This window comes from Arctopsyche grandis, chromosome 10 (assembly GCF_051622035.1).
Source record: "Arctopsyche grandis isolate Sample6627 chromosome 10, ASM5162203v2, whole genome shotgun sequence".
NCBI classification, from domain to species: Eukaryota; Metazoa; Arthropoda; class Insecta; order Trichoptera; family Hydropsychidae; genus Arctopsyche; species Arctopsyche grandis.
Window position 1 is genome coordinate 4,642,839 of NC_135364.1, and position 11,478 is coordinate 4,654,316.

General features: G+C 33.4%; 1 protein-coding gene across 4 annotated transcripts in view; it reads left to right on the top strand.

Moving 5' to 3' along the window:
* The window catches only part of kn (EBF transcription factor knot), a 101,095-nt gene extending 91,702 nt beyond the window's left edge, over positions 1-9,393 (top strand). For 2 of the 4 annotated variants that reach the window (XM_077439771.1, XM_077439774.1), the window contains exons 10-16: positions 5,230-5,387; positions 5,463-5,589; positions 5,746-5,837; positions 6,857-7,040; positions 7,189-7,377; positions 8,544-8,696; positions 8,892-9,393. In XM_077439771.1, the coding sequence (XP_077295897.1) occupies positions 5,230-5,387; positions 5,463-5,589; positions 5,746-5,837; positions 6,857-7,040; positions 7,189-7,377; positions 8,544-8,696; positions 8,892-8,893 (905 nt within the window). In that variant the 3' untranslated portion in view covers positions 8,894-9,393. The remainder of the gene's footprint in view (positions 1-5,229; positions 5,388-5,462; positions 5,590-5,745; positions 5,838-6,856; positions 7,041-7,188; positions 7,378-8,543; positions 8,697-8,891) is intronic. The other 2 variants (XM_077439773.1, XM_077439775.1) reach the window with 1 other exon arrangement.
* Positions 9,394-11,478: the final 2,085 nt, after the last annotated feature.

The window sequence follows — 11,478 nt, forward strand, 5'->3', positions numbered from 1 at the left end:
GGGAAGATAATATTCCCATTGACTTACTAAAATGTGGCGGCCCCCCCCTAATTAATATCTTAGCTAGGCTTTTCAGCAAATGCATCCAGAACCAAGCTATACCAGAAGGATGGAATAACGCAACTATCATTTTAATACACAAAAAAGGCGACAAAAGCGATATCAAGAACTACCGACCCATTAGTCTACTTTCAGCGGTCTACAAGCTCTTCACGAAGGTTATTACAGAAAGGCTGAAGAATATCCTCGACGAGAACCAACCTGTAGAGCAGGCAGGGTTTAGGGCAAATTTCAGCACAATGGACCACCTCCAAGTAGTTGGCGAACTAATCGAGCGCGCCAACGAATATCAACGGCCATTGTGCCTAGGTTTCGTCGATTATGAGAAAGCCTTCGATACAGTTAGTCATAATGCAGTACTTAACGCTCTAAAAACACAGGGAGTGCCGGAAACCTATGTGGGACTGTTAGCTGCAATATATAAGAATGCCACAGCTTCGGTTAAAATTTTTTCAGGTACAGATAGATTTAGCATAGGAAAAGGAGTAAGACAAGGAGATACAATCTCGCCCAAGTTATTCAATGCGGTGCTTGAGGGAGTTTTCAGGAAATTGGATTGGGATACAGCCGGAGTAAGCATCAATGGTCGCTTTTTGAGTCACCTTCGGTTCGCAGACGATATAGTTTTAGTAGCTCGTGATTCAGCTGACCTACTTATCAGACTAACACAGCTGGACAGGGAAAGTAGAAAAGTAGGATTAAAAATTAACGTAGATAAGACTAAACTAATGTTCAATAGTTATTGCATGCCTGATAGCATCCCCTTAGATGATAAACCAGTAGAAGTAGTAAATAATTATTTATATTTAGGTCAAATAATTGACATGTCTGGTAGTAAAAAGGAAGAGATAAAGAGACGTATGAAATTAGGGTGGAGTGCATTTGGACGGATGAATGCTGTTTTTAAATCAAAAATGCCACTCTGCCTGAAGAAAAGGATCTTTGATCAATGCGTTTTGCCAGTGATGACGTATGGATGTGAAACTTGGACACTGAACGCCAAGATGCAAAATAAAATCCAATGCACTCAAAGAAGTATGGAACGCTGTATGCTTGGCATAACGAGGAAAGACAGGAAGCGGAACACGTGGGTGAGAAATATGACAAGGGTAGTGGACATAGTGGATAGAGTGAAGAGATTGAAATGGCAATGGGCGGGTCACGTAGCTAGGAGGATGGACGAAAGGTGGACAAAAGAAGTGCTTGAATGGTACCCGAGAGAAGGCAAAAGAGTAAAAGGAAGACCGCAAGGAAGATGGGTGAACGAAATTAGGAAAATGTGCGGAATGAGATGGATGAGTGTTGCGCAAAACAGAGACGAGTGGAAGCGTGTTGGAGAGGCCTTCATCCAGCAGTGGATGGCGAATGGCTGTAAATGATGATGATGATTTTATTGCGGACAACAAAGACGTTTCTTTCATTATTATAATCTTTCTGAAAGAATGAAAAAAAAATCTCGCATTATTCAATCACATTTTAAGCGCTTTTCTCAGAAAAAGCTCGCTTTTTAAATTAGATGCTCGTTTTTCTTTGGTAGATTTTCATCATTTTTTTTCACTTCAAATTGCCTATTAAATATTTTAATTATTGCTCTATTGTTTTCATAAAATATATTATTTAAAATAGTGATTCAAATATTTCTTTGATTAATTGCCGTGTAAATATAATCGCTTTGAATTTGAATAGAACTTGTCAACTGACAGTGAAAATTTTCAGTTTGACGGCTCAACCGTTGGCTATTTGTTATTTTTTCATATCGTAGCCCCCTTTTCGCTTTGTACCACCCCTTCTCACCCCACTCTAATGTCCTAAGATATCGTTTGTATGCAAGAAGTCTTTGAAGACAAAAGTCGGCGGCGAACTCGAGTCAAGACCTTCGTTGAGGGAGGGTGAACGAAGGGGAAGAGGACTTCTAGGGTGGCAGGGAAGGGGAAGAGGACTTCGAGGGAGGGAGGGAAGAGGGTTGGAAGAAACGGGAATGAAAAGGGAACGACTACTGCCGTAGAAATTGTCTTGGTTGAGATAGTGGCAGATATAGTTATAGATAGAAGAGGGATGGCGCGTGGAGACTCACACGTGTAAATACAAAGAAAATTAAAAATATATTTACACACCCGCATACTTACGGGATATCGATATCATAATTGAGGCTAAAAAGCGGTTCGAAATTAGCAACAATTTATGGCGTGACTTTTCAGTATGCTGTAAATAGTACGTGACGAGCCGAAATGAATGCGTCACGGGAAAAAGTTAACCGCGCCATAAAGAGAAGCGCGTGCTCGCTCCAAATTTAGAAGATGATAATCAATGGCCCGCTCAATTAAACTGATTAAAAAAGTGGTAGACAATCCCAAGAATTTGACGAATAAATTATCGACGTTTGTCGTTATTAATAAGGCATAAGATGCAGCGCTGTTTTTAAAAGCTTTCTTTAGATTTGAACCAGAACATATTTGATCAAATTTATTTAGCAAACAATATATATGTACGTAGCTGATAGAAACTGGTCAAATAAAAAAAAATACTAGCATGTACTTTATACCAGTATAAAAATCACACAAATATCAAAAACAGTGTCCCGATTACGCAAGTGAGTGCACCTCGACCAGTAAAATTGTGCAGGGGCGGCGCACACATCTCACCCGGCTGTCGTACGAATGTGCAAGAAATAGATATAAGTACATCCAACTTTAATCTTTCCCCGTCTTTGTTTAATTCACTTTCTCTCCCTCTATCTTTATTACCGTGTCGTTTTATTCGCGAGATTTGAGCTCGCCGTTCGCCAATAACTTTTGCCACCATCCCCGTCTCGCTCGCACCCGCACACCCCCCAGTCGAGTTCGAGCGAGATGCAGACACACAAAACTGAACGTGAGAGGTGCCCCTGCCTAGCCAGGGGTTCTATTTATAATTTGGGCATGTCGCGGTCGTATATCAAGTCCGTGTCAGAAGTATGGAGGTGGCGTTAGTTGTACAAATAGCAGACACTTCGGTAACAAAACCGACCTCTCCTCTTCTCTATTGGTACTCTCTGTGCTCTCCTCGCCTCTCTCTCCCTATCCTCCTTTCGGGTCCAAGTTTTCCAACGGATAGGGCGATGTTACAACTGCGTTAAGTGGCCCCGTTAGACTCGTTAACTGACGTCGCAAAAACGGCGATCGCTCGATTTCCCATTTAAATCCGGCGATAAAAATCAAATCGCAAGCCACTGTTACAAAGCGACTTCATGCAGATTTATAACTTACATCTAACACTTTCAATGCCTCTACTTTTGCACTGAAAGCTCTTCAAAATGATACATCAACTGAAAGTCCCATCAAAATGGCACACATCTCATTTTTAAACCGTTATGCCAAAGGAATACTGAATTGCGTGTGCGGACTTTTGACCGAATGGACACTTCGCCGACGGACGCTTGACCGAACGAACATTAGATCGATGGATTTTTGGCCGAATGGATATTTATTTTAATTAATTCATTTAATTAAAGCATCTCGAAATACAGCGATTTATGTAATAAAAATGCTGCAATATATAGTAATTGGCTAGGAAGGCGCATTGGGGCTTACTTGTTAAACCTTCCTGGTATATGTCTATGTAAATAAATAAATAAATTTGACCGATTGAAATTTTTAATGGCCTTAATTTATTTATAATCAGCAGTGGACGGCGAGTGGCTGTGAATGAAAATAAAACGAAAATATCGTTACAGTTTATTATTTTATTTATTGCAATTATAATGTAATTGCTTTTTTTAAAATAGTATAAAAATAAAAATAAAACAAAGTTCAATATTGACGCACTCATACTTTTGAAAGGTGCCACCAGGTTATTTAGTACCTTTTTACTTTATTTTTTTAGTCTACTAATAAATACAAATATTATATACAAATAGTTAAGATTTTGAAAAAACGTTTTATATGAATTTTTTTATATAAAACGATAAAAAATAATAATTGTGTATCAAAATTATTCTAAACGCCTTAAAATATATGTATAATTCAATCAAGAAATCACTTTGACGTATCATAAAAATGTGATATAGCTAATTAAAAAATTTTATTCAATTGAAAATTTCATTCGTCAAATGTCCGTTTCGCCAAACGTAAGTTAGCCTAATGTCCGTTCGGCCAAATGTCAATTCCTCGCTTCAAATAAATTCAATTTGTTCTGATCTGTATGTTTATTAAATCCAGATCATCTGTCTCCTGTTAGATTTTGCTAATTTATATAACTTAAGTGTTATAACGGATCCAATAAAATCAGAATCTCCTTTTCTCGAAAAATTCAGCCAGGCCGAATTTGTTGACTGTTGCAAGCATAAATATGCTTGCAGTTTATAATTTATATAAAAGCCGTGGAGGTCCAATTTCAGTTCCAAAATCACTATTTCTGTTTGACTTAATTCATCAATTTTTATCACTTTTTTAATTCGATGTGTTCAGAATATTGGAAAAGCTTAATAAACGTATTACAGGCCACCAGTATTTTTAAATATTGTTAAACCCAAAACATTATATATAAATTTTGCGATATATTTATCCAAATAAAGAAAAAGACTTACACAAATTTTAAATATAAAGACTTATATTTTTGTATACCTACAATGTATAATGTGTTTGGATATGCACAAATAAATGAGCAAAATTTTCCAAAGTGTCAATTTATGGTAACCTGTCATGGCACTATAGCATACCTGAATGAAAAATAATATAAAATGAAACGTATCATTTAATTGACATACTTTTTATACAAAATGAAAGGATTTTATTTCAATTTCATATATATTTGTACATAATACTATAGATATATAATGTAAGCACAGCACATATGTATGTACATATGTAAATTATACATACATACATACTACATACATACATACTACACACATAGTAGACACAAATCATCAAATTTCGTCTACGAATAACAATCCACTAGTTTGCAAAATCATAATAAAACATCGACCTTTGCTATCGTAGACTACGATGGGTCTCCTATTTTAAATTAGATAATATTTTAGAACAATTCCTAGACCAGCAATGTCTAATACCATGCGACAGCGCACGACTGCATCCCATAATGGAAAAGAATATTGCACTCCCCCGCAGTGAGACATTGTCTTGCGCCGAAATCTTACCGACTTATACATGAATTTTCCATTTTCTACAGCGGGTCTATACCCACCCCTGCCAGTGGCCACCCCCTGTATCAAAGCCATATCACCTAGCGAAGGTTGGACATCGGGAGGATCGACGGTAATCATAGTCGGAGATAACTTTTTCGACGGATTGCAAGTAGTATTCGGTACTATGCTCGTGTGGAGTGAGGTGAGATCTTTGACAAGGAAAATATTGACTTATTATTTTTGGAATATTTTTTTAACTGTTAAATTTGCTCTGCAGCTGATAACGTCTCACGCGATAAGAGTGCAGACACCACCCAGACATATTCCTGGAGTAGTCGAGGTGACGCTCTCCTACAAGAGCAAACAGTTTTGCAAAGGAGCACCGGGAAGATTCGTCTACGTTTGTGAGTATATGTATATGTGTGCTTTAGTACGTTTTAAATTTGCCTCAATTAGTTGAGCCAATATTAAGTTGGTCGAGGTATAAATTCGGTTAATGAACGTAATAAATACTGCATTCGATGAATTATGTGATTTTTTTGTTGTTATTTTTGTATCAGCAGCTCTCAACGAACCCACTATTGACTATGGCTTCCAAAGATTACAAAAATTGATACCAAGACATCCAGGAGATCCGGAGAAGTTACCAAAGGTAATTAATTATCCATTTTTATATTAAAAAATAATAAAAAATCAAACTGCCAAACATCATTTAGAAATAAAAGAAAGTTTTAGAAATATTATCTAAATATCGAGCCTTATTTGACAGAACTTAAATCAATTTTCTTGAATACTACTTTAAGAAAATTTATTTATTACAGATTCAAATTGTATTCATTAATATATTCATCCTTCTTATAACAACAAATATGGATAAGATAACTTTATTGGTACAATTTGTGTTCTCACAGTCCGTTTTCTGAGTTAATTATCTATTAATTTTGCATGTGTGTATGTACATAAATATGCTAAATACGACTTTTTCCTGGAATTAAAACATAATATGGACAAAGTACAATTTTGAATAATAATAATAATAACTTTTTTATTCTAGACGATAGGGAGAACAGTGCAATCCCCATAGTCCATATAAATAATACATATATAGATAGTAAATAACAATAGTATTGAATAATAAATTAAATAAATAAATAATAATAACAATAAGAATAATTAATTAATTAATTAAAAAATAAAAACTATTTTTTAATCTAAATATTATAAATAAAATATAAAATGTTTTAAATATTATAGCATTAAATAGTAATATGGTATGTTTTACTTGCGATCGATATGTATTTAAGAAGCGTTATAAAAATACATATCGTTATCCTAACTTGTAAACTGTTTTATCAGTTCAATTTATTTTATTTTATCACATTGCTTACGATTTATTTAAAAATAATAAAAAATATATTTTCGGCCAAAAGTGGATTTATGGTGTTTACAAGTTAGGCTTTTTGTAACATGTCACATTTAAATACATAATGAAGATAATCTTTAAAATTTGGCTTTAATATGTTGAAAGGATATTCCATTTGACATTATTTACGACTTAAAAGATTTAAAAAGTTTCCATTAATATAAAATTCATCATTATCTGACACTGCGCGTAAAATCAATTTTGACGTGTTGTTCAATTCAATAATTTTTATTAATTTATTCCAACAGGAAATAATATTGAAAAGAGCTGCAGATTTAGCGGAAGCTTTATATTCAATGCCTCGAAATAACCAACTGGGATTAGGGGCGCCAAGATCACCCCCAGGAGGAGGAATGCCAGGGGGTTTCAACTCGTACGCCGGACAATTAGCAGTGAGCGTCCAAGACACGGCCGCCGCTCAATGGACGGACGGTACGAAAAAAGGATATTAAAATACTTAAAATATTCCAAAGCTTGAATATATTATACAGAACGAAATAATAAAATTGGAATTGCGTGTGTGTGTTCGTCGCCCGCACTAAATTGGTGTTCTCTCTGACCGTCAGGTTTTTTCTTTTAGAGGAGTACGGCCGCGGGCAGAGCGGGAGTGCGTCGCCCCGGTCGGGGGGCGCAGCCCCGGGTACTGCTGGGGGCGCCGGGGGCTACTGCTCCACCACTTCAACCCCCCATCCACCCCTCAACGGATATGCGCCTCCAGGACAGCTTTGCCAAGTGTCTTCAGCTCCACCCATCTTCAATTCCTCATCCAGTAAGTATACCATCATTGAATTCAACAATAATTTAAATGAAAAGCATTACTTCAAAACTCAATTTTTTTATAAAAGTTATATTCTTAACATCAAAATCAACTTATAATTACTTTATTTCGTATCGAAAGTTTTCAATTTTGTTTACATATAAAACCATACTTCAAGTCTGGGCTAACTTTCAATGATCGCGACTGCCAGTAATTTCTTTTTAATTATAGACATTTAATGTCAGAATTATGGCATATTAACTTGACTTTATATAATGAATAAATAGTTGCAGTGTAAAAAAAATGGTCGGGAAATGAAGAAACATATTATATTATATATGGTGTGACACAAGATCATTTTGCCAAAAGTAAGCTCAGACCTACGAGGGCTGGACCCCAGCGCCTTGTTCATACAAACGTATTAGACTTCTCCCTTCCTCAATTATGGCACTAGAGAATTCATTTTTTAGTGTGCTATTTATATACACCACATGCATGTTTCTATTTTTTTTCTAACCTCTTTTTATTATTTTTTTGATTAATCAAAAAATCAAATTAATCAAAAATCAATTAATCAAAAAAAAAAAAAGAAACATGCCTATGCTGGATATCCATAGCATATTAAAAAACAATTTCTCTAGTGCCATAATTGAGGAAGGGAGAAGTATAATACGTTTGTATGGACAAGGCGCTGGGGTCCAGCCCTCCTAAGATCCAAATTATCGCTTAAAATATAAGTCTTCAGTTTTAGAATTTAATGATAATTTGATTGACTTGAGAATATTATTTTAATTCTAAATCTATTGCGTATGCAATCAAATTGACCCACTTTCTAAAAAGGCTGCACACTAATCATCTGGTTTAATGATTGGGTTTTTATTGGTTGTTCATTAGAATATGTACTCGAATCAATCAATTTAAAAAATGGTACGAGTTTGAAGAAATGCCACTCTATTTTATGGACTGTAGCGTGCAAAAAAGCGGACAAATTCTAATTTAACTCTATGCACTATAACGTGTTTCCTTTCTTTTCTGCATACATGTACAAATTTTTGCACGTATCAGTCCACGTATACATAATGCATTCCCAATACTTTTTCGTCGGAGTTTTTTATAGTTCGTTTTATATTTTCAATTTTGATTTTGTTGTTTTATGCACATTTTTATTTTCAATTCAGTTTCGTATGGTGAGTCTTATTACAACCCGAGCTCTGTCGAAGTCTCAAATGGACACCATAAAGGCTTCAAGGACCGAAGTGCTTTTCTGCCGGTGCGCCACGGCTCTCCACCATACAGAGCTTTGGCTAACTGTCAACATTTAGCCGTACAATGTTAGTCTCAAACATTTATTTTTCGACTTTTCAAAAGTATTAGCTCCTTAGATTAGAACGGATTTTTCGTTTTTTTCTTTATTTATTTATAATTTTATCACAATTTGTTTATTTTGAATTATTATTTCATTATACTAGATCATGATGTACATATTTAAGTACTATTTTTAAAATGTTATCGTTTTTTTTACACAGGAATGGGAAGTATAGTATCATCGCCCTTCTCCACCATGAATCCCTTCGCCCTGCCGACATGTTCATCACAAGGTTATCCCGGAAGTCCGCTCGTGACATCAACGAAGTAACATCAGTGCAATTATTCGTCATTGACTGCTTTGTGAGCTTAAACAAATTGACATTCCAAAAATTTTGTACTTGAAATCAAAGTGTGACTGTTCCGCGAATCGAATATAAAATAAGAATTTGATTTGTGTTTGACCAATAAGCCGATATTTTTTTAAATTCGAAACCTCCAAAGACTGTTTTGAAGAAAGTAAAAATAAAATTGTGTTCTTGTTCGTTACGCCGTAAGTGAAATTTAAAATGATGGATGAATTTATTTTGAGAAGAATTTTATAATTTAAATTAAAACGTTTCGCATACGAAACGTTCAAAATCATAAAATGATGGGTTCCCATACTTTGAAACATATCTGTAACTAAAAAAAAGTCTTTATACATATCGCTACCAAATTACTAAAAAAAAACTAAATAAATAAAAGTGACTAGTATAAATATTACGGTTACCTTAATTTTTTAATATGTATATAAATTTACCTATATACATATACAATTAGAGTGATAGATACATCTTAAGGTTCTAATATTTTTTTATTTTTGTTATATTTATTGTAAATAGTCTCTTTATTCTTATTGTCTTGTAAATATTATTATCATTAAATATTTTGACTGTACAATGAACGACTTAACTTGTACAAATCTATCGTCGAATTACCAACGAAAAATTTTCGAAATTAAGTCACGACCATATTATACATATATACACGCATATTATTATTATTATATTTATTAAAATAATAATAAATTAAACATTCCATTTGTCAAAGTAAAAAAATAAACGATCTAACAAAACAAATTTATGATATCAAAATACATTGAACACGTATACGAATAATAATTATATCAAACAGTGATGTAACTTTTCATACAAAAGAGAATTCGACACTGTAAAATTATATAAACGATATATTGAAAACGTAGAATATTTAATTTTTTTATTTTACAGTACCTTTTACGAATTTAAAAGAAAAAAATATGAAAGTGAAACACCATTATTCTCTAAAGTTTAATTAATAAAAGAATGTATAATAAAAAGTATGAACAATTTTTTAATTTATATTCCATAAACAAAAAGACAATGCTTTGATGTTATTTTTTTTGTTTTATTGATCGTATTTATTACAATAAATGGTTACCATAATTTGAACGATTCACTTCCGCGCGAATAATAAAATAAATAAAACAATCATTCGAAACACTCCGTAGTTATCATTTATTGTGATAAATCTAATGATAGTTTTTACTATACATACATACATACCATTTTGTTATTTCTTTTATGTGAATAAATTAAATGTTTTCCTAATAAATGATATTAATTAAAGATACAAATTTAAAATAAACGACACTTAATGTAATCGCCGTTGTTTCATTTCACAGATTACACCAAACACTTACACACATTATATTTGATATGTACGATGATTTTTTTTTAACACGGCCATCTGTCATCGGGTGCGATCATGTTTCCGTGAGGAATTAGCAAGTGAATGGTGCAATGGGTGTGCATTTGTGTCATACGATAGATAAGTGCAATCGAATATGATTGGCGTGGCACGCGCTCGACAATGGTGCAACAGGACACTGCTCTGGACCGGTTCACCCTTCCCGACCGGTTCGTCATTCGTGAATATCGTGTGGACTGGGTAGGTGTTTCGAGGAGAAAATTTGATCTGTTTGGTAGGTGGCTATTATTGTGAAGAAAAAAATAGAAAAATATAGTCTAATTGCGTTATATTAGATGGAACAAAGATTAGATTTGTTTTTCTTTTAAAAATGGATACAAATACGTACATATGTATATGTATGTTCATATGTATTTTTATATAATACTCTGACTATAGTTGTTTAGTATTTAATAAGTTTAAAAAAACATAAATACTTTCAAATAACATTTAAACTTCTAGAAGGGTTTGTTCAGTGTTTAAAAATCCGATTGAAAATAGTGAACAAAAGTTCAGTATCAAAATGTGTATTTGATAAAACAAGTGAGCCTAAATTGATTATGAAATATTGAGAGATTTATTCAAAAGGTAAGCTTTGAACTGAAAACTTATTTTTGAACAATTCCTCTATTTAATTCTAATAATTGAATAAAAGAAAAAAACATTGTTCGAAAAATAGACAAATTTCGATGTCAATAAATTTCCTTGGATGTTTCTCTACGAACATATGTATGTACATATTACTAAGAACTATCGAAATTGTAACATTATCTGTATTTATATTGTAAATATATAGGTAAAAAAAGAAATATCCACAAGATTGATGTGTACTTTTTCTTATTTTGTTGAAAAAAGGTTATTTTTCGATATTCCTCGGCTTAGTAAAAATCAAAACATCTGATTCAATATCTTATCGTAAAAAAAGTTTTAAAATAGCAAAACCTTTGAAAAGACATTTTCGATAAAAGTATTTGAAGAAAAAAAAAGCATCCACGTTTTAAAAATGTATGTGCCCAATCTACAAAATCCTTTGAATAA